This window comes from Cyprinodon tularosa, unplaced genomic scaffold, assembly GCF_016077235.1.
Source record: "Cyprinodon tularosa strain WSP-4 unplaced genomic scaffold, ASM1607723v1 ctg75, whole genome shotgun sequence".
In the NCBI taxonomy this organism is placed as follows: Eukaryota; Metazoa; Chordata; class Actinopteri; order Cyprinodontiformes; family Cyprinodontidae; genus Cyprinodon; species Cyprinodon tularosa.
In genome coordinates, this window is record NW_024039507.1 from 883,485 (window position 1) to 909,383 (window position 25,899).

Sequence of the window (25,899 nt, forward strand, 5' to 3'; positions counted from 1 at the left end):
GTACATTTTTTGTTGAAGGGGTGGGTTTTTTTCAAAGTTTCATGCAAATCCTCCACTATACCTTTAATTGTGAGGCTTATGGTTTTGGGCCCTTCTGAAAACCTCAAATTGTAGCTCCTATCTCCTGCTCCTTTAGCTCCTTTCCCTTCACGTTTCATGGAGTCAGCAATTAAAACACTTTCCAGGGTAGAGATGTAGCTCCAGACTGCTGTGCTGAATACAGACAGCCTTCCGCCTTATTAACGTCTTTATGTGATAGACACACTTACATGGTGCTTGTTAGACTGGGGCTGATTGCTCTCCCTGCCTCCTTCCATACTGCCAGAAATATTGGGATAGCCCTTAACATGGTGACAGCTGACATACTTCTGCTTTGCACTATTCTGAAGGAGCCATAGGAAGAGTTGAAAACATGTGAAAATCAAATGCACTATCCCAACAATGAAACATGGAGGTGGCATCATCGGGCTGTGGGGGTCGTGTTCAGCAGGCTTTGGGAGTCTGGTCAGACTTTGCTGAAGATATTGATGGAAAATGCTAAAAGAATTACAAAAGACATGATACTGGGTTATAGGTTGACCTGCATGCAGGACAATGACCATTAACATGCATCCACTGCTACAATGGATGTTTAATTCCAACAATTCCAGCTTAAGGTGTTTAATTATGAACACATTTCTGAAGCCATATATAGCCTGGGTTAATCCTAACAAAACCCTGTATGTGAGAAACAGAAGAACGCCCTCTGTCCGCCTTAATTCCCATCAATTTGGGTGACTTAAAAAAAAAAGATATATGAGAATAAAATGTGTTTAAAGTCGGACTCTGAATATCACACACTTCTGATCCATTGAGTGAATGAAATCACTCAGTGTTTTCTGTCCTGGATCAGTGATATTATTTCTTTATCTGTAGAATATCAATTTCACTGTTTAGGGAACAGAATGTAACTTGGATAAATTACAGAGACCCTTTATGAAACTTTCTTTGGAACTCAAATATAACCCCCTCTCCCTCTTCTTTTGTTTGCTGTTGATAATTTGCTTTTAAATTCATGAAACTTATTTGTAGAAGATCATAAAATACTCTTTCAATACTTTAACAATACGTTCTTGCTCTGTTTTTGTGTCTTTTTCTGTTGGACTATAGTTCTCTGCCCTCTTTTGGGAGGTTGGAAAAATACTGTATTTAACATAACTTTTTCATTTCCATTTTTGTTTGACATAATACCACAGAAAAATTAGGAAAGAATATATGACGTTAATAGAAGAAAGATGATTTGTGACTTAAAAAAACTTGCAGGTTCACTTCCCAGCCAATGATTCTGAACACTTAACTAGGCAAGGCCATGATCGAATGATTTTAGATCCTATTCATGGGTTAGTGTTAAATCCATCCAATCTGACTTAATCTTAGCAATTTCCCAAAGATAAATAGGCCAAACCGTCAGGCTGCATATGTAGAACAGTGCAAAATAAACTCCAAAATGGTTAAACGTGTGATTCTGGCAAAAAGGCGGTTCTTCAAAGTATCTAATATGATGTGCTGAATGCAAACACAAGTCACACTTTTCAAATGTTAATTTGCAAAACATTTTTACCTGATTAAAAGTGAAAAAGTTCGGGCTATGGACTCGTTTTTTTATGACTCTGTACCATAGCAGATGTAAGAATAATCTTTTTTGCACATCAAAAGTGTGAAGCATTCTTCTTTTGTTCGGTTTTTTGCAATATTTGAGGAATGTAAAAAATACCCCATGTGCCATTCTTTTTAAATTATATGTTTACTAAATTCTTGAAGAAGTACATAGGTAATGTAAAGTGACAAAGAGAATAGATGTAACATCAAAGTTTTACACAGAATAAAACATATAGTTTGATATGGAGAGCATTTTTATTGGAATTAAGTGTATGAGTATCTGTCCCACTGATGAAGGATTTTAAAATCCAGTCTTCTCCTAGCATCCACCTATGGCCAAAAACATACAAACATAAATAATTAATGATAAGAAAAAAAAATACAGATAAAATTATATATGAAAAAATAAAGATTGGGATGAGGGATACTGTATATTCCTTTATGAGAAGTCCAAGATAAAATCAGGCACTTTCAATCTGAGATTTAAAAAAAAAAGGCTTCCACACACTTTCGTTAACATCAAACTGTCCATTTATCTTATGTATTAGATATCCATAAGAGGCAGTCTCACATAAAGGTGTGGACCATTCAGTATAAGTGAGGTTGTTATGACCCTTCCAGTGCCTTAGTATGTTGGCTGTATATTGGCAGTAATAAGTGCGATTTTTCAGCCAATGTGCTCTTTTCTCTTCTATTCTGACATTGTTTTCCAAACTATTTAGATGACAAAATGAAGGTTTCAAATTCACATTCAAGGTGCTACTTATCTTTTAACATTTTATTAACAATTGCCATTCCCTCGTCCCACACCTTTTGGAGTCCTGAGTTAACATCACTGATGCCCTTAACGATTATAATTGTGTCTTAGCTCCCTTAATTAAATTAATACAGATTATACTGGTGATTCAAGGGGTGGATTTGATTCAGTTCTATTTCATTTTAAGAAGCAATCTCTTATTTGTAGGAATGTCCAAAAATCTTTATTATCAAGGTCGTATGTTTTCTACTTATCTTGAAACATCAGTAGATTTTTACCTTGGAAAAAGCTATTTATAATGTCAATACCTTTAGTGTGCCAAGTTGGCCAGAATTACATTTTCCCCCCAATTTTAAACTCATTGATTAGATTTTTAACACTTGATTTGTAATTAGACTGTATCATTAGGATGTGGAGAAAGTCAGGAGGTTTGTTTAACTGTAACATTAATTTGAAATAAATTAATGTTACCAGTTTCAGTAGATATGTTACAGTAGATAGATAGACGTAACAAAAACTATTATATTTTTACTTAATGATGAGTTTTATGCATCTTTTAATTATCACATGAAATGTTAAGGAATGGGGGGAAATATTCTGTATTGCACCAGACATTTATCACTGGCTATTAAATTAATTTGATTTCCACTTAATCGGATTCATTTACAAAACTGACATCAAAAGTGTGCAGCTGTACAGCCAGGACTTGGAGTCCATGTGAACATTCTTCTCTCATCTTCGGTCTGTGTTTTGTTTCCATAACCATCAACAATGCTGCAGTATTTTTGTTTGATTTGTCTCCAGTTTTACCAGCTAATAAAAATAGTTCCCCTTAAAAGACCCCAATTCGAGTTCTCACGAGCTACCACTAGGGGGCGTCAAGAACCTTTAGTTAACATTTAATAAATATAAAATGAAGATACCAGTATTTTTTCATTAAAATTACTTTTGTATTTAAAAGGCAAATAAAAAGAAAGTGTTTAAGAAAAAAAACACATTAAAAGTGAATAGTTTCAACATGATGTATGTAAGATTGCTAAGCTCTGAAGGTTCCCATTCAGGAACCTCAAGGCCCTTCTGACTCAAACTTCTGGCTCTATTTCTAAAGAAGCACTGTAAAATGTAGTTTAATTTGCCTATTTGTGAGAATATAAATATGTAATAATATCCATTTATGATTTTTATGTTTAAAAACCCAGATAATTAAATGCAAACTCCTGTATTTGAGTACTGCACAAAATATACAGTTAATGTATCATAACAGTTTTTTTTTTTTTTAAACTGCACTACAATAACAAACCCCAATTTGTTAATATGGTGTTACAGCTTTGTCAAGTTAATATTTGTTAGCTGTTGCAGGAACTAATCTATTGGATGGACAGAAGCAGGAGTTTGTCCTTCATCCATAAACACACATTAAACATTTATATTCAAAATTTTTACCCATTCACAGTGATATGACTGATATAACTAAATTAATAAACTAAACTATTGTTTTTTGTTATTTTCCTGATATAAATATGTATAAATCTGTTTATTGTGTCTTTCCCTTTTCTTTTTTGTTAAAATCCCTCTGTTGGGATCTGGAGGACTGTCCACCTTTCTCCAGCAGAGGGCGCCGTAGGTATCCTGGAGCTGAAGCTGACTACCACACCTGCAGATCGTTTGCTCATCAGCAGACCAGCATTTAAGGAGCGGCATAGCAAAACTCCAGTGCCAGAGTGTTAAGCCAGTTACGGTTAGCCTAACTGCAAGCCTGAGCCAACCAACCTGTCTGATTCTCTGACTCCCCTGAAAACCTGAACCTGAACCTAACCAGTTTTTATCCTCTCTGCTTCCTAGGAAGAACCTGACTGAACCTTGGAACTCTGGAAGAGTAACTTAGCTGAAACTAGCCTGTCTGATCTCAAGAGCTCACTGGAAGATCAAACTGTCAGAACCTGCCTGCCCGCTCTCAAGAAGAGAACTGGAAGAAACTCAAACCTGAACACTGTCAAGTCTGAAGTCAAGCCCTGCCGCTGCCTAGCCCTCTGCCGACCCTCAGCCTCTGGACCCTCCTGGTTCCCTCCCTCTGCCGCTCAGCCTGAACCACAGAACAGGTACAGACCTGCACAACTCTACAGACAATAGTATTTGGATCCCGGCTAACCGAACTGTCCCTCTCTGCAGAGAACCCCGTTGTGACCAGCCCAGGATCTGTTTCCCAGCATCAACTTTATTAACTCTGTGTTTTTTCAATAAACAGTTGAACTTTTCTTCTGAGTCCGTGTGTGTTCTGCATGTGTGTTAGATCCCTTGAACCCATCATGACACCTTCAGCCAGATTATCACAGAAAACTGTTAAAGGGCATTTCACAAAAAGTAGTGTGCACACTTTTTTCAACATTTTTATTATCGTTTTCATTTTTGAATAAATTCAGTTTGTTTTACCAGCACAACAATAATATAGCAAGCAATATAAAAATAAAACAATAAAGTTGTATGATTTTAAAAGGGTATTACATGTTCATGAAAAAGACAGATCATAGATTGTATTTGAGTTTTTCTTTTTCTTTAGATGTGGTCTGGAACAATTTTCTTTCTATTCTCAGCAACAAAAAAGTAATATAGGTGATGCTGCGTACCAGTTTATTAGTAAAGTTACTGCATGTTTGTCATCTTGTTTGTAAGGTCTGGCTAATAGAAAATGAGCATTTTTGATTGTACAACAAAAAAAATGTATTTCAAGAAAATTGATTTATTTATTAACTGTATTTTCAGTTAAAATCTCACTCTAACACATAAAGTAATGTCCTACTGCATCAACCACATCTACATCTTTGGAGTGGATCAAATGGCCCACAGACAGCACTTTAAACACCTTAAAGTAGAACACACACCTTTATTTGAATACAAATATTAAGTAATTTATCTCTGTTTGTGTATTTGGTTCTAATTCTAGTTTGATTGAATTATAATAGCCTTGATAAAAAAATAATAAATTTAAATAGAAAGCAGTCCTTTGAGCAGAAAGCGAACAGAGGTCATTTTATTCAAAGGATTTAGAACAATAGTTTTAATTTTCTTACTTTTTTTCTGTTTTTCTTTGCTTACTTTACTGGTTGTTCTTAGACAGAAAACTTCAAACATGTTGTAAACTGTCCATCCATCCATTTTCCGGATCGCCTATCCCTGCTGGGGTCTGGTGAGCGGTGCTGGTGACTCACTACAGCTGTCAAAGGGCTAGATGCGCAGTATCGCCAGTCCAGCGCAGGGCAACACAGACAAAATACTATTCACACTCACACCTCATGTCATGTTTTTGGACTTTGGGAGGAAACCGGAATACCGGGAGAGAAGCCATGCATGCACAGGGAGAACATGCAAACTCCATGCAGAAAGAACCGGGACCCAGAGAGGTAGCCAGAACATTTTTAAAAGGGTGGCCAGGCAATAATCAATGTACACTGAGGGGTCGCCGAAAGTTGATAGGTGCCAGAACCTGAGGGTCAAGCCAAAGTATAACTATAATCTAACTATACTTTCCAACAGCCTTTGCAAAGAATAGATGCATATATTTAAACCTCCGTGCTTTCCAGATAAAAGGTATAGTGGATAAAATACTTTCAGATTTGAGTTCTGGGGCGAACATCTTTTCCGTCGTTATTACTTACCTACTTTTATTAATAATTATTTGGCATAAAATTTATATTTTTTGTTGTCAAGAAATTTTGAATACATGAAAAAATAGTAAGTAATATATGGAAAATTTAAATGAATTTTCCACTTGAGTATTATTGCTGCCACCATCTGTATTAGAGAGGGAAAAAATGGTAGGGGTGGCCAATGATTGGCTAAAGCCGGGCGTACACTGTGTGATTTTTTTCAGTCGTTGCATGCAACTACTGCTCACAGCTAACGATGTGCAGCACGAAGTTCTCATACGATCTACCTGATTACACTGTACGACTAAAAAGCATGTCGGACTCAGCTCCGCATTGAGATGGAGCTGCTCTGACTCGTCTATCCGGAAGCCAAACGAGTAGAAGAGGAATATGAAGCTCACTAGAGTGAAACGTGCTGCCTTATCAATTTGTGCAATTTTGTGCTGAAAGCCCTAAAAAGAAAAGGCGACGAAGTATTTAGAAAAAAGACATGGCTGAGCAAACGTTGCTACTATGGTCTGTCAATTTTACAGACAGAACTGCATTTCACACATTGCATCCCAGCCATGCTTCTGTATTTACATCTGAGAGGAAGAAGAAGAGGAAACCTTGTCTGCGCATGCCCACTGAGCGATTTGCCCATGATTCCTGATCGGGAGGTGGTCGTGAGAGGCTGATCCCCTTTACACTACACGACGCACGATCAGGCTGAAAGATTCTCGCACGACTGGAAAATCGCCCCGAAAATCGTACATCTAACTCCGCCCCTGCCCAGACCAGGAATCGATCCAAGAACCTTCTTGCTGCAAACAGCAGTGCTACACACTGTACCACAGCGCAGACCCGTGTTGTGAACTGTCACTAAATAAATAAAATAAATTGACCTGAATTTTTGAATCCTGTGTTTTATCTCAGTTTTTTGCTCTGCTTGAATTTGAAGACAGCCTTTCATGCTTTCAGCACTGAATTGGTGCTTGTCCTTGCATCTGATGAACCTATTAAATCAGGTTGGTATACCCTCCCACCTGATCAGCATACAGCCTGTGCAGAGTGTGTCAGCCAGCATGCAGCAGCGTGTCCCTAAAAGCCCTCCGTTTGGTGCTCTGTTGCTGTGCAGCGCTGCCAGCTGGTCAGCTGATCGCTGCTGATCACTTATCGCAGCTGTTGGAGTGTCCGCCCCTGCAGAGGCTGCTCCCGCTCTTTATTTGCTGGGCGCAGGTGCTTGGAGCTCAAAGAGTGCCACAGTTCAACATATAGACTGCATTAAATTTTAATTATTTAAAGAGATAACATTTATATCATTTTTAATATCATTTGCTCACATTAATCGATCATTTAAAGAAATACTGAGAATTATTACTGAATTATATACTTTGGAATACTCAAAGGCATCTCAATATATTAGACAATCCCATATTCACAAATTCAATGAAAATTGTAAAGGTTACTACAGATATTTCAGTTTTTTTTTTCTATTAATTTTTGATTAGGCAAATTATGGCAAATTAAGTCACCTAATGAGCCGTTCACAACATTGATACAAGGAAAATATATTTTTTTTAAATAGATTTAAAACAGTGCAGTCAAGTTTAATTTATTAAATACATACAGCAAATTGCAATGGATGATTGCCTTGCTACATCCACTCCTTATGGATGAGGAAAAAGTGTTGCTTTCACTGTTCCAATAACTATAGAAATCTTTCATGCCTATCATGCATGTGGTGACAGTGGTAAGGAAACCTTCCCTATAATGTGGAAGAAACCTCCAGCCAAGCCAGGGTTTAGCATACATGGTCATCTGGTGCAACCAACACTCAGTGCTTGTTAAGGGCTCCTTTGTAACATAACTATTGTATTAAAAGTATTATGTTTTACTAACATGTTCTAAAATTTTAGGACTAAACAAACGCCTCCCCCCTTAATGACCAAGACATCTTAACAATGCTTTGTTTATAAATGTTTATAAAAAAATAAATTACATGATACATCATTATAATAGTTTTAAGACGTTTTTTTTAAGACAATTTTGTAAGGCATAAGATATTTGCTTTTTAAAAAAATATAAAATCAATAAAATTTTCAAGGTAAAGAATGAACCTTGATGTAAAGTACGTTTAAATGCTTTAAAAAAGGATAGAATACAATAGAAAATCCCTTTATTGTCCCACAATGGGAAGATTCTTGTGTTTACAGCAGCAAAAAGATTATAGAAAAAAATTCTCACACAAATGTGGACCTAAGGTAAACAAATAAAATACTGTACTGTAAAGTGTTTTAACTAGAGATGTGCAAAATGACAGCAGTATGTTATTTACCTAACAAAATAGAAACTGTGCAAAATTAATGTAACAGCTTATTGAGGTTGTTGGGAACAGTGATGTTATAAAGTCTTACCGCTGCTGGGAGGAAGGATCTGTGATAACGCTCCCTGTGTCACGGTCTTGGTTCTGTTATGTTTTACTTTGCTTCATGTTTTCTAGTTTTATTATTTTGTTGTATTTTCTGGATATGTTTGAGTTCTTAGGTTTTTATTTGTTGCCCTCTTGTGTCGGTCTCCTTTTTCCCTAGCTCCTTCCTAGACTGCTCTCTTCACACCTGCTCCCAATCAGCTCATCAGTCCTCTCTTTGTTAAGTCTACCATAAATACTCTTCTTGTGCAGTTCCTCAGTGCTGGTTCCTTGTCTCTCCTCTATTAAAGTTTGGTTGTGGTTTTTGGACCCAAATGCAGAGGCGTTGAGGCAGGGGTGAGTTTCTTGAAGATTTAATTGAATAAACACAGGTAACAGAGGCAGGAATCCAAAAATCCAACATGAAACATGTAAAACAAAGCATAACCATGGAAACATCAGGGGAAAAGGGCACATGGAGTCAGGGAAAGGCAAGAAGAGACGAGGTTAGATGAAGTAAGACAAGGAACCGGCACTGAGGAACTACACAAGGAGAATATTTATGGCCGACTATACAAAGAGAGGACTGACGAGCTGATTGGGAGCAGGTGTGAAGAGAGCAGGGAGAGAGTGAAGAGAGTTTAGGGCGGAGCTAGGGAAAAGGAGACCAACACAAAAGGGCAACAAATAAAAACCTAAGAACCCAAACATATCTAGAAAATACAACAAAATAATAAAAAACTAGAAAACATGGAGCAAAGTAAAACATAACGGATCCAAGACCGTGAAACCCTGGTGCATTTAGGGTGCAGCAGTCTGTTACTGAAGGAGCTGTCCAGTTCTGCAGCAGTTTCATGCATGGGGTGGGAATCATTATCCAACAGAGATATTCATTTAGGTAGGATCCTTTTGTTTCCCACCTCCTGCAGTCCAGAGGGCATCCAATCACAGAGCTGGCCTGAGTATAGGTATGTAACTCATCTGTTTAAGTAGTACAATTGCTCACTAGAAAATATAAATGAAAGTTTAAATAAATTATGCCAAGTTATGATTATTTAATTGACTGAATTCAGTTTGCTGTTTGTATTTAGAGTCAGTGCACCGGGGGATCATGGGGGCACAGAAAAGCATGAAATGAAAAACAGGACAAGGGATTCAAATATATTAAGAGAGCTTAGGTTTAATAAAAAATATATTTCTAATGGGTTCAACATAGATTTATAATTTAGGAATTTTACATATATTTTTTTACTTCATTTAAGTTAAAATTACCATTTTCTATCAAATCTGAATTAGAACAAAAAAAAAAACTGATAAATGTAGCTGTTAAAATTTTAGTATATTTTTCTCTATTTGTTGTGGGAAAATAAAAATTTGCAGATGAAAAATGGGATCAATACCACTGAATACCATTATTGTTTTTAAATAATTAATAAAACATAATTTGTAAAGATAAAAATGAAATAGATTCAAACGACCCATTTGTAACCATGTCTGTTCCAGCGCATATCATCATTAGAATTTCTTTTAAGTATTATTTCGTCAGTATAGGGGCACTACCCCCCGTTGGCCCCTGTCTAGAACCGTCCGTGTGTAGAGTCACTTTTTTTTTTCCAATAACCAACGACTGATTGTTTTTTACAGTTTATTCTGCGCAATTAAATTATATGTTTCTATGTCTCTGTGCGCCAAATAGTCCTTTGTTTACACGCAGCCCCCCCGCCTCTCTGCGGAAGGAGGCGTTTGGTGGTGCGGTGTGTGACTCCTACCAGCTGTTTCCCGCCTTGAAAGCAATCCGATCAGCTGCACACACACTAACACACACACACAGACACAGAGACACGGTCATGCAGAGGGAGAAAGCAAAGGGGAGGGAGACGGAGAGGTAGAGCGCCACACACAACGAGGGAACCCCATCAGCTGGAAGCCCAGTAACATTACAACTCCTAAAAAAGAACTACAATAAACGGACGAGGGATCCGGATTTACTTTCAGGATCACGGGATTTTTATCAGCTGTTCCCTTTCATCTAAGGAGACTGCCTTTTTTTGTGTTTTATTTTATTTTTTATTTTTTTTTGGAGAAGGGGGGCAAACTGGCGAGAAGCAAGCATGGAGTATTTCATGGTTTCAGCTCAGAAGGTGCCCCCGCTGCAACATTTCAGGAAAACGGAGAAAGAAGTGATTGGTGGTCTTTGTAGGTGTGTATACAAACCACACGCGCTCCATTCAGTCAGATTATAAATGTAAAAGCTGTCCATGCGCTGATCTGAGGCAACATGTTTGATCTGATCTGTTATTGTGTACACCACCCGCTCACGGGGGGAGCTGCGGGCGCTAATTAACACTAAACACCGGTGTTATGCTGCAGATGAGCGCATCGGGGTCTCGTGCTGCGAGTGCAACGTCTCTTGCATTGTATTTCGCTCGTTTTGTACAAAATGGGATGTATTTTATGCCTAACAAACATTAACCACGTGGTTCTGTGCACACCACGCTGCTGCTCCGCTCCAGAGCACATCCCACATCTATTTATCTGTATATTATCTCTCATATGGCTGCTGCAATTTGCATAGGAAAGGGGAATATTTCACTGTGAAGTATTGTTGTCCTTGAAAGGGTCTGCACACGTTTGTAGAGGGAGGTGATTTGTTGAAAGGGAGCCGAAGTTATTGTGGGTAGTGCGGCCATGCTTGTGGCTTCAGCTAAAAGTGATGGGGGGGGGGTCTATTTAGTCTCCCGTTCTATTATATATTGTTTTCTTTTTATGTAAAACGTGAGTTGCTTGTTTAGCGTTTACTTTTATTATAGGTTGTGGTTAAATGTTTCGAGTTTCTATGCGGTTTGCTAGCGCCGCGGAGCGACATCCATTGCGTCTTTTCATCCCGCACCTCTGCCATGCTGCCTGCCGCATTGTTGTAATGGCGGAGGACATGAAAAAAGTCGGAGCACCGAGGTGCTGTAGGGCTCCGCGGCAAAGAAGGGGGGGGTGTCTTCTTTCTGCTTTTACAAATATTACTGAACACATGTTCGGTAACTGGACATTTAGCGTTCAAGGGGGGAGGCAGGAATATTGAAAGTTGCGTTATTAATAAGGGGGGTGTGTGTGTCGCGGAAGGCCCGTCGATACGTCCGCAGCCCTGTTTGGAGAAGGAGGCGGAGGGATCTTCTGCTGTTCGGTGCTGCTGCGACGGCTGTTCTCGCAAGGGTACTCTGGGAAATGTAGTCCTTTATCTATTCGCTCTAATTCTACCACCAGTCAGCTGATAGTGGGTCAGCAGGTATCAAATGAAACAGCTACCGTGTATAATCGCTTACTGAAGACATAAATAGGTTCAGAATACATACATTTGATCAAATATGTTAATGATATAAAATTAATGTGATATTACATTTGGGTTATTTATATAATTTACATTTTAATCTAGGGTGTTTATTCATAATGTAAGAATGGGTCCTTTTATGTCCTAGATTTTTTTTCATATAATTTCTGATTAATTAGCAATCATATTACCTTTTCCTAAAGCCTTTAGAACAACAATATATTTTCTATTGACATGCAGAGAGATTTTGTAGCCATTCTCCAAAGCCAGTATTTGTAAAGCACTTTGTGATTACTTGCTAACGCAGATCCGTGAATTGTGAATGTATTTTTATTTTCTATTATTTATAGCTTGTTGGATATTATCTGCAAAGTACAATATCATTACATAAAGATGCACACATTTTTTGTTTTGTTTTTATACATATGTCTCTAGAGTTTGAACCCAGCAGTCTGCCATATATGAAAGTAAGCCGGTCTTACTTTAATTCTGATTTTTGATCTGTAAATCAGATAATTAACAGATGGTTTTTTTTTTCATCCTTAACTACTCCATTCGGTTTGGAGCTCTAAAAACATAAACCTGCATCTTTCTTGATTTGTTCATTGGGTAAAAATCAAATTTTATTTCTTTTATTTCAGGGAGGGTACTCTGATGCACATTGTTCTGTTTTATTTTAAATCAGTATTAGCTTAAAAAAAGGCCTGATTGATGCTTATTTAGAGCCACAATGCTAGATAGATTGCCTATATTACCAGCTAAAGTGGCTCTGGCTCTGCAGCCAAATGTGAAAGAGTAAAATGAATGCAGGTAATAGAATATGATTTCTCTTTATGCCTTTTTGTTTTGCTCTTCATGCAGATGTGGTTTCTGTGTACATAATCTGCAACACACCTGTTTACAGTCCAGTGAACTGATTAGGGCGTTAATTATTACGTCAACAACTCAGTCATTCCAATAATTATTTGATTGTCAGGTTCTGCTCCTCTAATATTTCAACATTAGAAAAGGTAAAGGTTGGTTTTGGCAGTGTTGCAGTGATGCTTGGAGTCTGTGCATCTTCACACTCAACACACATGCACAGTTTTCTCATCTGTGTCTGCACAACAGTTTGTGATGTTTGCGCTGAGCCAGCTGAGTCAGTAGAGCTAAGAGCTTGGCAGGCGATACAGAGATGGAAGCAGAGGATGTTGCAGGAAGCACTCTTAGAATTACCTCTATATGAAAGCCTAGGACATACAAAGCCTCATTTGGCCATTTCAACCTCTGAACATATTCTACTGTTGAAATGCATACATTGCATGAATGCTGCTTGTAGCGCAATTGATATAAACACAAAACAGCTATGTTATTACAAATGTTTATTTTATGATAAATATAATTAATGCAAGTGCAAAGTATGCCTGTATTTCAAACTCCAGGGAGGCACTTTGAATGAAAGATATGGTAAAAGAGTGAGTAAAAGTGCAAATAATAAGTGCATGATAGTAGTTGCTGTATAGAAAGTGTCACTGCTGAAGTGAAACAGCTGAAGCTTTCCTCTGAGCTCACAATTCATTATCAACTAACAGATTTGCTCCCCCTTGTTTCCCCCTCAGTCTGGCCAACATTCCTCTGACCCCAGAAACAGCCCGGGATCAAGAGAGGCGAATTCGGCGAGAGATCGCCAACAGCAATGAGCGTCGGCGTATGCAGAGCATCAACGCTGGATTCCAGTCACTGAAAACACTCATCCCACACAGTGATGGGGAGAAGCTGAGCAAGGTGGGTCACAAACTGTGGGTTTGAATTCGGTGATGAGCTTTACCTTGTAAAAGGTGCTTATTTTAGTTTAAATTGTATTTTTTATCGTTTTGATTATAAAGAACAACAACTACAACATAGCGAGGCAGAGGCATGTCCCCATTTAATGTCCTCCTGTCACAGGTTTTATGAAAATTAAGTCTTTATTTTAAATCAAGAGCTTAATTCTGATGATTAGAAGTTAGGAAACAAACTACGACAGTGTTAGAGTATTAGGTTAGTTTTTTTTTGTTTGTTTTTTTATAGAATAACGTTGTAAAATTGTGTGAATTAAGACATGATATTACAAGAATAAAGTCGTAACATTATGAGACTTTTTATTCTTGTAATGTTACTACTTTATTCCTATAATGTTGCAGCTTTATTCTCGAAATAACAAAAAGACAAAATTAGCGAATGACGGTGGTCACTATTAGGAACCATATGCAAGGAGAGCACTAAACAGAGAAGCAGGTATGTTGGACATCCCTTTTCTGGGGAGCTTCAAGCATAAAAAGCACAGGTGGGAGAATATTTTTATTTAGGGTGCTGAAATTGAGAAGAAAGAAACCACTACTATAAAAAGTCCTGTCAAGATGCTCTAATCAGATGAGATGTAGACTGGCAAATGTAGCACTGAACAGCAACTTCCCAATACAAGACATGGTGGTGGCTGGATAATGCAGTGGGAGTCTTGTCATTTAAGGATCAGCTCGTCAGAGTTTATAGGAATATAGATAGAGGGGAATTAAGACTGAGTCATCCTTCACTGTGGTTTTTTAAGTTCTAGAATGAGTTAAAGTCCTGATGTTAATCAAATTGAAAACTGGTGACAACGCTTAAACAATCGATTTTAAGTCCAAATAGAATACATTGCTGGTTTAAAGCGAAAAGGGATAACTTGCTGTTATAAATGAGCTGTGTTGTTTTTCAGGCAGCAATCCTGCAACAAACAGCTGAGTACATCTTCACTTTGGAGCAGGAGAAGACGCGGCTATTGCAGCAGAACAGTCAGCTCAAACGAATCATTCAGGTACAGGTAAAGCGGTCTGCATGAATCTGCCCAAACGTCTGTTCAGGTTTTAGTGCTTTTAAGCCACATATCTTAACCTTTTGGTTGTGTTCTCCAGGAGCTAAGCGGTTCTTCCCCGAAGAGAAGACGTGCAGAGGAGAAAGACGAAGGCATCGGCTCACCAGACATTCTGGAGGAGGAAAAGACTGAAGACCTGAGGAGGGAGATGATTGAGCTGAGGCAGCAGCTGGAAAAGGAGCGTACAGTCAGAATGATGCTGGAGGATCAGGTAACAGTAGAGCGGAGGAAAAAAACACACATTTTCATAAGCTTTCAGTGCGGAAACTGACCTGGATTTTTCCCGCCGTGTCCTCGTTGGGCAGATGCGCTCCATGGATGCTCAGATGTACCCAGAGAAGCTGAAGGCCATCACCCAGCTGGTCCAGGAGCAGCAAGTCCAGACGCCAGGTCTTGTTCGTCTGCCGAAGCAGCTAGAGAGAGACATCACTCCAGCACACAGCCCTCAGGTAGAATCCATCTCATTCTGGCTTATAGAACATTCAGCATCTTTGCTCACTAAATCTAACTTTCAGTATCTGCTTTATTTAATCATCACAAAATGAGCCTCCAGCCTATAGTGAAGCAGTTTTATGGGAAAGCTTATAGATATATCAGTTTATTTAAAAAATGAAGAAAAAAAATTGAAGAAACGATGCATATTTTCCCCTAAAATGTTTAATTTATCTGGGTCTGACTTTTTCACACAGTCCATCTAAAGAATTTTTTTTTTTAAACCAAACAATGTCTGATAGATATGTGCCATAGGAAATCTGTTGCCAATTAAGGAAGTATAGTTTTAACCATGTTTTGAGGTTTTAAAAGGTACATAAAACTTTGCAAAAAGCTGATTTCTTCTATAGGATGTTTGTTTGTAGAAAATAATGTGGGAAAAAAGTAGAATTTCTAAGGTTATGGCAAGAAAAACTCTTGCATTTGTCATTCTAACTATATTTAAAACTATCGTTTGGTTTTAATCACTTTTATCCAATGTTACTAAGAGCTGTTGTAGAGGACGCATACGATTCTAACTGCAGCTTTTATAACACGTTTTAGATTTTTAATGAAGGTACCTATTCAGTTAAGTCAGTGCAGGGTTACCAAACATGGTGCACAAGTTCAACCACACAGACCACCGGGGATATTAAATCATCGATGAAATACACACATTCAAAATTAGGAATAATTTGTAGTGGATCTCTGAAAGAGCTAACAGCATCTTTAGCAATTGGAGGCTTTAAACAGAGTGCAAGATCAGACCCAACTTGGTGACTAAAGGGCACCAAGTCAAATGTCGATTGCGTCTGGTCGACAACCAGTTTTGCTGGTATTCTTCTGCACCGTCGGTCTGGAATTTCTAGGGACGGACAGCAGTTTCCTGTCAAAGCGCAAAGGGGAGCCTATTCGAGAACTCGCAAGGACTTCCACGGATTGTCCTTCCGATCCTCCTCGATTAACCTTTCATTGTAGTTGTCCATTGTTGTTGTTTCTCGGTTTTTAAAAATGGCGCACCCCGGCACCGAGTCGAGAAGGACGACCACACAGACCGCATGAAAGGCATAACAAGGACCAATCACAGCTGCTTTTTGTCTGCGCACTTCCACTTGTGGTCTGTACGGGTTTGGGGCCGTCAGACGCGTAGTCAGGATTTTATTTTTTTTTTTGGTGCGCGGCGGCGGTTGCAGAACCTCTGCACGGGGGGCGTGGTCACGCACAGAGACAGATTTGACGGAAGCATAAATTGGCCTTAAAACACAGTAACCTGGGTTGATGATGTTCTAAAAATGGTCAATCCTTTTTAGTTACCGGTAAGTTGAAAAAGAGAAACCAAATCCAGGGAGTTTAGAGCCACAAAGCATCACAACTCTCTGATGAAAGACGTCACAATGTTGACCCTTTTTGTTGCCACTTATTGCAAACAGAAAAATGTTTCTTGAAAGGATGAGGAAAAAACTAACCTTAGAATAGGCTTATTTAAAGGCCCGTAACTGTTTCCCCCCCACAGAACAGTAAAGCCCAGATCACTTAGATAAAACTGGTGTTTGTTGTTTATCATTTTAACAAGTTCAATTAAAAGGATGGTGTAGTTCTGTTTATGCAGGTATTAAAAGCTATCATCTTTAACCCTTAAATCATTTTTTTTTGGCGAGTTTATGCTGTAACATTAGCATCATGTCATCAGGCTCATGTTGTTGAGCTCACAACATCCGCGCCCTCTCTATCTGCTGTCACTTTTACTCTGACAATCTGAGCAGGAAAAGAAGCACTATAGTCTGCAGGAGATATGTTTTATTATATATTATGTAAATTTAAAAAATCTAATAGAAAACCATTATGTATAAATTCAGCAACAACACTTTTACCATAAAATAGGTTCTTTGTCCCAGCTACAATAGAACACTGTTGGTAAAAAATCAACATTTTTGGGGGGTTGTTCAAAATGGGGAAAGACTCATTTTAAAAGGTCAGGAAAGGGCTTTAAGAAAAAAAAACTCAGTATATCAAAAAAGTGATGTTTAAATAGTTTATTTTCATCTCTAGGAACTAAGTGTGTCTTGCCAGTATGTACAACATGGAGCTCATTAAGAAAGGGGGGAAACTGCTAAGCTTGCTGTTGGAGAATTGCAGTGAGGTGGCAAATCTCTACGGGAGCCATTTTTTCTTTTATTTTATTTTAGGGCTTTTATATACATTTTTATCAGGGGGTCTCAGTTTTAGTGACTGGCGGTGTAAATGAATGCATACAAATATTTAATTCAATTCAATTTATCTATATAGCGCCAATTCACAACACGTGTCATCTCAAGGCACTCTATAGTTCACCAGATCATACAGTCAAATTGATTCAAAGTTTTCCATCTAAGGAAAACCAGTTGATTGCTTCAACTCATTGACTCAAATGCAATCCCTCACACTAAGCATGCTTGTAGCGACAGTGGAGAGGAAAAACTCCCTTTTAACGGGAAGAACCTCCAGCACAACCAGGCTCGGTGTGAGCGGCCATCTGCCGAGGCCGACTGGGGTTCAAGGAGACAGAAGCAGATAGAAAAGCAACTGTAAAAGGCGGCCCCGTCCAGCAAACGCACAGCCAGGCAGACGAGCACCGAGCCAGCTCCGATGTCAGAGGATCAAGAGGGGATCTCCAGCCAGTCACAGTCAGAGAAACAGGATCACACTGAAAAACAGGCCGATCTCCAACATCTATAAACAAAGGTGTTGACGGCAGCAGGACAGCTGATATTTCTCTCCAATTATGGCGTCACAGCCAAACAGAAACAGACGAGTAAAAGCTATGAGAAAAAGCAGAGAGAGCAGAACGTTAGAGATTTAAGAATATTTTAAATGCTAAACTAGAAATGAAATTAAATGAATATGTAAGTATTTCAATAAGATGACTGTGTGGCAAACATTTTAGAAATTTTGTAATAATATTTTCCTGAATGATGACCAATAACAAATTTACTGAATCTTTTGAGGGATTTTTGCAAACATAAGAATTTTTAGGTTTATAATCTAAAAATGGTACATGTATGGATTTACGGTAAACCTTAAAATTGAAGTAAAGCTATTTTGAAATATAAATGTATATTTCCTTAGTGACTGTATTGGAATTTTTTTTCTTTATGCATTGTGAGATTGTTAGAATAATGTATGTGTTTATTCCCTCAGGTGTTGGCTCCTGCTACCCCTCCTGCACCCACACACCATGCCACAGTCATCGTTCCTGCACCAGCACAGACTCCTCAACCCCACCATGTTACCGTGGTAACCATGGGCCCATCATCGGTTATTAATTCGGTGTCCACATCCCGACAGAACCTGGACACCATTGTTCAAGTGAGCTGCTGTTTAAACTCCAATTAAAGTCCTGTGGGTTTTATCTCCACATCTGGCCACTAGAGGGCGTTTTAATCTCTTGGTGTGTCTCTTCTGTTCATCTTCCAGGCAATCCAACACATTGAGGGCACCCAGGGGAAGGGTTTGGAGGAGGAGCAGAGGAGAGCGGTTATTGTCACCTCAGGGCGCGTCCTCTCCGACGTGGCTGGCTCAGACACGGCCTCGAACAGCGACGGCCCTGACGACTGTTCGCTGCCATGAGCTGGTGTACCGTATACAGCTTCATAAACGCACACACTCACACAGAAAGGGCCCGGAAGCTAACCAGGGATGAGGGAGACTACAAGCCCACAGCACTCTTGTTCTGTGGACAAAAATCAGCCCTGTAGTCGGACTAAAGCACTCATTCTGACTTATTTTTCCGTCTTTCTCTCTCTTCTGCAGTTTTTACTATAATAGGCACCTGAAACCACACACATACCCATTGATTCTCATTTTTCGCTTACTTCCAGCCTCTGCTCTTTTACTCACTTACAAAAACTTTTTTTTTTCCTCCACGAATCTATGGAAATATTATTAAAACTACGACTGATTTTTATAGACTCTGTCAAACTGGAAACTGGAGTTTCAAACGCCCAATAATCATCTCCAGTAGCCGTCGGACTGTCCTCCTGGTGCTGGAAGCCGTTTGACTGTTCAGAGCAGCGGGAAGGAGGCACACTGGTGTGACGCCAGCACCTTTCATCTAAGCGTGATTATTATGAAGATGGATGCCCTTTCAAACAGCTTGGCTAGAGAACCGACGAGCTGTTTGCAAAGACACTGTGAGCTTGCAAGACTGTCCTAAAAGTTCCTCGCTGTTTTTATTGCTCTTAAGTCAAAACATTCATGTTTTTCTCTTCAAGTCTCTACTAAAAGTTAAATATATATATCGAAAAGCTGTTTTAAAGGCTGACTGGTGCTCATATGATAAGAGAGTGCACTTACTGGTTCACAACTCCAGTTTTGTTAATTTTTTTTTTCTTTTGCTGGGCTGGGATCCCAGTAATCCCACATCTTTTTTCCTCTTCTACCTTTCACTATAAGCATCCTCCCCTTTTGAGTATGAAAGCACCTGACCTGGTTATTTAAGCTAATCCATGTTGAGTTCTTTTTAGGAGTTTGTGTCTGAGAGTTTTAAGGCAGCAAGGCTTAGTGGTGACCAGGACTCTGGCAGTCGGAAGCTTCAACACTTTAGCCTTGAGATGTCTGACTTGTTGATACAAAAAGGATGAAAACAATCATTTTATTTGCTCGATCCTAAGAGCACGATTCATTTTAGGGTAAATGTCAAAGGAGAGTGTGATGAAATTTGGGGAAAATGCAGAGAGAGTTTGTTATAGTGTCGTTCACTGGGGGAGACTGGATTTACTACATGTATTCTATGCATTTCCTAATATCCGTACGTAGTTGTTCTGCATTTTTTCCTATTTCCCTGATAATGTAATAATGACTGAACTGTAGCCAAGAGAGGGGCTGCAGCTTGCCTTATTATGAGACCTTATTGTTGGCTGCAGGGAGGCCATCTTTTCCACACAGCTCCAGAGAAAAATCCGGACACTTCGTTTGGTGGCAACTGGTCACCTCTGCAATCCGGCTCCTAAGCACCAGCCATGTCATTACACGTATTCCCAGTTATTAGGGTTTCTTTAAATATGTTTTCCCTACAATTATGTATGTCGACATGTTTGGATATACAGTTCCTTGCTAAAGTTCTCTTAACCTTAAGGGTGGCAGACTTTAATGAGCTAGACCAACACAAAGTAGTGGATAGATGTGAAGCAGAAAGGAAAAACAATCTTTTTTACCTGTGTTTTGCTCCATTTAATTTACTCTTATTAAGATTCTGCTGCAGGAAGAAGAAACGAAACATTCCCATGGTATAATGTAATGTTTGCCACTGATTCTTAATTGAATTTGGGCCTGGACTCTGATCCTGAACCTTCATCTCAGTCTCAAATCCTTTCTCAGTCTCTATAGGTGCTCTGCAAACCCGTCTCACACCAGTTCTGCTTTTCCTTTCACTATAGTTACTTACTACTCTTTGTTGGTCTATCATATAAAGTCCTAACTAACTAAATGGAAGCTTGTGGATACTTTTGCAAAGCGCCGTTTGTGTCGATATGAAAGCTCTTGCATCCTTCGTGTGAAATATATGGGGGAGAAAAAAACAAAACTTCGATTAAACACATTCCATAGAAAAAATAGTAAAGGTTTCCTGTGATCCTTCAGAATAATAATAAAAAATAAATAAATCAGATAAAATGTTGGATCTCAGCTTTTGGAGGTGACCATGCAAAGATTGAGCTTTGAGCTGCTGGGCAGACGGCGAGGTAAACACTCCTTGTCATGATTTATGTGATGGGAAGTCCCCTTTAAACCTGTTGATGTTGGGTCTGTTGTTGTTATAGGACTGAGGGATGGTCCGGTTCCTCCCAGCATCTGCTTTGGAAAGTTTTCCTGCTGGATCTCAGAATCGGTTACTCTCCATGCGTCTGTCTTTAATCTGTGTTTTGCGTTACAAATCTATAATGTGGGCATGTCAGATTAGTAGGGCGAAGATTACAAAGCACTTACTGTAATATACGGGAGTTTGCCTCTTTTTCTGTGTAAAGGGGGCTCTGTTCAGCTGGCGCTCTTTAGGTTATGAGTGAGAAAACTGCACAGCTGTGTATCCCCAACTCCTTCATGTGAGTCCTCCATTTATCAGTTGACCCTTCCCATTGTTTCGCATCTTTTATCCTCTTGTTTATGTATTGTATCTGTTTTTCAGTTTGCAGCTTTGTTTTTTCCTCTTGTTTTTTTTTTTCTATTTTTGTTCCCCATTCATACTTTGTTAAACCGGTTAATGCATATGATCATCAAAAAGCTATTACATTTGTTTGTTTTCCTTTTTTTTGTTTTTTTTATGTTTCGGGGGTAAAGAGGCTTGTGCCTTTGTAAAGACAGAATAATAAAGTTTGTACTTTGTTTTTTAAACATTTGGCTCGTGTATGTCTGTTTTCTTTTGTTCCCTTAAATGATCGGTCATTAAGGAACCATCGACTGGTTCAGTTTGTGTCCATCAGGCTTATAAAGCCTAAGTGTCCGCCCCCGATTGGTGGGTGAACTGGGGACACGCCTCCCTCCCTTATTCTTTGCTAAATAAAGACTGACCAGCTTCTTTGTGTCAGTTAACATACTCAACGGGGGGAGTGGGTGGCATCTTTTGTCATTTCCTTACATGCATTAACCAAAGTCCCTTGTTTCCACCCTTATTGGAAGTGTTGAATGATTATTAATCATAACCTTATCTTCATTGAATGATGAATGGAGGAAAAAAAACATCCTTCAAGTAGATTATTTAAATGGCTAAACAATAAGTATTGTAAATCACACTTGGTGCTAAAATGAATTTAAATGTATCAGATGAATGTATCAGTCGTCTGTTTTATCTGCGACCTGTTCATGGAGGCAGCAGACGCCAACACTTCCCTCTCCCCAGACACCTCCAGCTCTGCTTGGGGAAGCCAGAGGCGCTCCATCAGTCTCTCTACTGGCCCCGGGGTCGTCCCCTGGGTCTCCTAAGAGAGGATTCCAGAACGGATGTCTGAGTCCACTCTGACTCCACTCGTTATGGAGAAGAAGCATCCCTCAATTCGCTCCTGCAGGGCCGAGCTCCTTACTACGGTAGATCTCTAAGGTAGTACCGAGCCACGCTGTAGAAAAAGCTACTGCAAGCTGCTTATAGCTGATTGTATCAGATTATTATTAAATATTTTCTTTCAGAAAGTGAAGATACTTTTACTAGAACTTGTGATAAAAACAACAAAATACAGCTTTAAAGAAAATTAAACTGGAACATAAGTTGTTTTTTCCGATATCATTTTCCTTCTACTTAACTTTTTATTAACTGTTGAAAGCCACGTTCCTAAAAACAACCAATTCCTTGTAGAACTATTCAAAATAAAGCAAAAACTGAGAATTGTTCTGTTCTTTTTAATATTGATATTCAAAAAAGGAGCTCTGGATTCTCCTTTGCTGTAAACCATAAATAAATAATGAAATGAATCCATAATAGATCTGTAAATGTTTCACTTTTTGAATAAAATTGTTGGATTAATTATTTTGTGTGAATATTCAAATGTTAGAAATGCACTGGTGAAATTATCTAGTTCAATAGTTTCTGCATTCAATTATTGTCCCATTTCAATAACTGACAATCCTTTAATCTCACTTCGCTGATGACTGAACATTACTATATAGTAGTACTATGTAGGGATTTATCAACACCTTCTACAATATCCTTTAATCTGATTATGGATTAATATTTCCCCTTACTGGCACATCAAAGTTGAACAAAGTCTAAATAAGTGATACTAGTGTTTGTCATTTGTTTTTGGCTGAAGAGCTGTTTGGAAAACAATTATTTAAAGCAAATGCCATAATGTTTGGACTCGCGTCCCGAGTCATTTGGGATGGATATGGTCGGGAGAGAAACTTCCTGCCATATTTGGGGATTAATTTAAATTTGAGATGTTGATTCCCAAGGACTGGTGAGATTATGTTCGCCACTTTGGTTCTGTTTGAGGGTGATAAAACAGTAATCCGCCCGGCGTTGGCCTGTCTGAGGGATTCAAGGCTGACTCAGGCAGACTCTCCTCGACTCTCACTCTGCTGGTGGTGAAAACTCTCATTAATATGCCAGCAGAGTTAGTTTAGTGTGCATGTTTTAGAATCTACATTAATACAACCAGGGGCACATTTTCTAACGCTGACATTTGTTGATGATTGTGTTAAAATGGCTTAAGACAAATAAACTTCATCAGTGTATTTTTCTGTTTTAAATAGAAAATAAAAGCTTTATCCTAAATAAGTCCTTCATCATCTATTGCATGATTGAATTGAATGCATCTATCTTTAATAGTTGTAACCCCTGACATTTGCAAAAAAAAAATTAATTGGATGATCACCCTAAGAAATATTACATAAATACATTTCTCATACATTTATTTGATCCCTTTGATTTCGTTTAACCATATAATGCACAAAATATAACATGCATGGTAATCAGGCCCATTAGCTGCTTTAATAAGGTTTTTTTTTTTAGCTAAGCCCACATGTTTTTTTTTAATCTCTTGAAAGATATTGTGGGGAAGATATTTGGTTTTGTCTATGGTGAAATACGCCGGGGAAGATTCTAGTCATTCAGGTTATCGTAATTCCAAAAAAGTTAAAAAACAAACCACTGGACTTTGTTTTCCTAGTTTGAGGACAGTTCGCTTCCCATCCAGGAAGCTTTCTCAATTCAAAATGTCTAGCATTAAGTTCAAGGCTTTATAGAGCAGCCCAACAAAGCCTTGTTATGGCTTAGAAAACATGCAAATTGAACCAAAAACAGGTCCACCCCTTAGTAATGGGGAGACGTTCAGACCATTGTTTGCCTGTAATACCCAATACTGGCCTATGCCTCTGAAAAGGGAGTGGTTAGGGTCATTGTTGGCCTGGCGGATTAGGCAAGATGTTTCGGTCCCCTGAAGTCTTGTGAAAGCTTCGATTTCTATTAGCTGGATTTTGACGAATGTGTCAAAATTCACCAACCAACAACCAGTGGCTTGATGTTTTTGCTCTGAAGGTGTCCAAAGCTCTCTTTTCTATTTCTTCCACATAAAGTTTGGCTACAATTGGTGACACGAGATCCAATGGCACAACCATGCTTCTGTCTGTAAAAATTATCCTTGAACTTCAAACAGGATGTGGAAAGGCAAAGGTCCATTAGGGTGCAGATCTGGTCCGGAGTGAAATTAGTCCTGTTGTTTAGGTCACTGTGTAGTTGAAGACGTTTCCTGACTGTTTCCACTGCCTCTTATATAGGTATGCATGTGAAAAGTGAAGTAACTTCAAAAGATACCAGGGTTTTTCCTGGCACCATCTTTCAATGTATGACTTTGTTTGAGTTTTCTATGTGATGTGGTGTGTTTCCCACCAGGGGGGGTAAAATATTGGTAAGCTGTTTAGCAATGTTGTATGTTACTGAGTTGCTAAATGCTGCTAACAGTAGGTCTGAGTGGTGTTCCTTCCTTATGGACTTTTGGGAGTCCATATAAGCATAGAATGTCTTCCCCTCGATATAATCTAACATAAAATGAACGGTTAATTACCTTGTCTTTTTCTAATTATTTGAGGTATTCCGTGATTTTCATATGTGTTGGTGTCATTCAGTGGTGAAATATTTTTGAGCATGTTGGCCCAAAAAGGTTAGGATCCTTATCCGATTTAAACGCAGGATTACATATTTAAAATTTTCTGGCATAGACCATCAGATTTTTAGTTTAAATATTTCAAGTTTATAATGCGACATTCTAGATTTTCTGCAGTCAGGTGGTTGAGATGAGGGCTGATAGTCCCAGAATGTGCACTGCAAAACATTCCTGCCCTGATGATGCTCACAATAGAGACGTTCCTAGTGCATTTAAAAAAGAAACAACCCCACAGCATCACAGATCCCCCTCTGTACTCCACCATTTAGCTGCAGCCTTCTTCCAACCAAACAATTTACGTACCATTAAACCTTTGAATTTTATTCCATAACAACTAAACAACCATCTTGCATCCCAAGATGCGACTTGCTACTGCTTTGGAGCATTTTTATTTCAATTTTCTACTTCACTCACCATTCTCATCCAGGAAACAAAGAAATGCTTGGATTAGATTAGATTTTGATACATTTAAGTGAAAGGGTATTGTTTTTAGAGGCTGCTCAGTGGAGCAGTGGGTAGCACTACTGCTTTGCAGCAAAAAGGTTTTGGGTTTCTGCATGGAGTTTGCATGTTCTCCCTGAGCCTGCGTGGGTTCTCTCCGGGTACTCCGGCTTCCTCCCACAGTCCAAAAACATGACTGTTAGGTTAACTGGCTTCTCTAAATTCTCCTTAGGTGTGCATGAATGGTTGTTTGTCCTGTTTGTCTTTGTGTTGCCCTGCGATGGACTGGGACTTGTCCAGGGTGGACCCCGCCTCTCTCCCATAGACAGCTGGAGGCATCAGCACCCCTTGCGACCCCACTTGGAATAAAGTGTGACGGAAAATGGATAGACTATTGTTTAAATATTCATTTTCATAATCATGTACAGTAGATCAACACATATCTGCAATACATGAAGGGCATCTTATTATATGTTTCCTATTGTACATAAAGTGTGTCTTAGGGGAATAATGATGGGTGGGAAGTCATATTTATATTCCTCGTAAATAAAAAAGAAGTCTTGCATTACTTATTCAAAGCTACCGATGAATTGTGTTGTTAGATTTGTATTTTTTCCCACTTAACAGAGAATCAACTTCAGTAATGGGATGGTAGGACAATAAAATATTCAATATGTTATAATGTGCTTAAAGAATATCCATGGTATTCCTCAAACACATTGACATCAGCCCCTCCACCGGT

At 38.8% G+C, this 25,899-nt stretch overlaps 1 protein-coding gene across 2 annotated transcripts; it reads left to right on the plus strand.

Moving 5' to 3' along the window:
- Positions 1-10,235: 10,235 nt before the first annotated feature.
- Positions 10,236-21,458, plus strand: tfap4 (transcription factor AP-4 (activating enhancer binding protein 4)). Of its 2 annotated transcripts, none has more exons than XM_038270064.1 (7): positions 10,236-10,628; positions 13,349-13,514; positions 14,467-14,571; positions 14,663-14,833; positions 14,928-15,071; positions 18,271-18,438; positions 18,547-21,458. In XM_038270064.1, the coding sequence occupies exons 1-7, from the start codon at positions 10,540-10,542 to the stop codon at positions 18,697-18,699; spliced, it is 996 nt and encodes a 331-aa protein (XP_038125992.1). In that variant the 5' UTR covers positions 10,236-10,539; the 3' UTR covers positions 18,700-21,458. The 2 variants fall into 2 exon arrangements, with proteins under 2 accessions (XP_038125992.1, XP_038125993.1); XM_038270065.1 differs by having other exon boundaries at positions 10,238-10,628; positions 14,467-14,565.
- Positions 21,459-25,899: the final 4,441 nt, after the last annotated feature.

Coding starts and splice junctions, on each gene's coding strand:
- tfap4 (XM_038270064.1), top strand. CDS start 10,540: ATGGAGTATTTCATGGTTTCAGCTCAGAAGGTGCCCCCGCTGCAACAT. Junction 13,515..14,466: donor ATGGGGAGAAGCTGAGCAAG/GTGGGTCACAAA, acceptor GTTGTTTTTCAG/GCAGCAATCCTGCAACAAAC. Junction 15,072..18,270: donor CTCCAGCACACAGCCCTCAG/GTAGAATCCATC, acceptor TTATTCCCTCAG/GTGTTGGCTCCTGCTACCCC.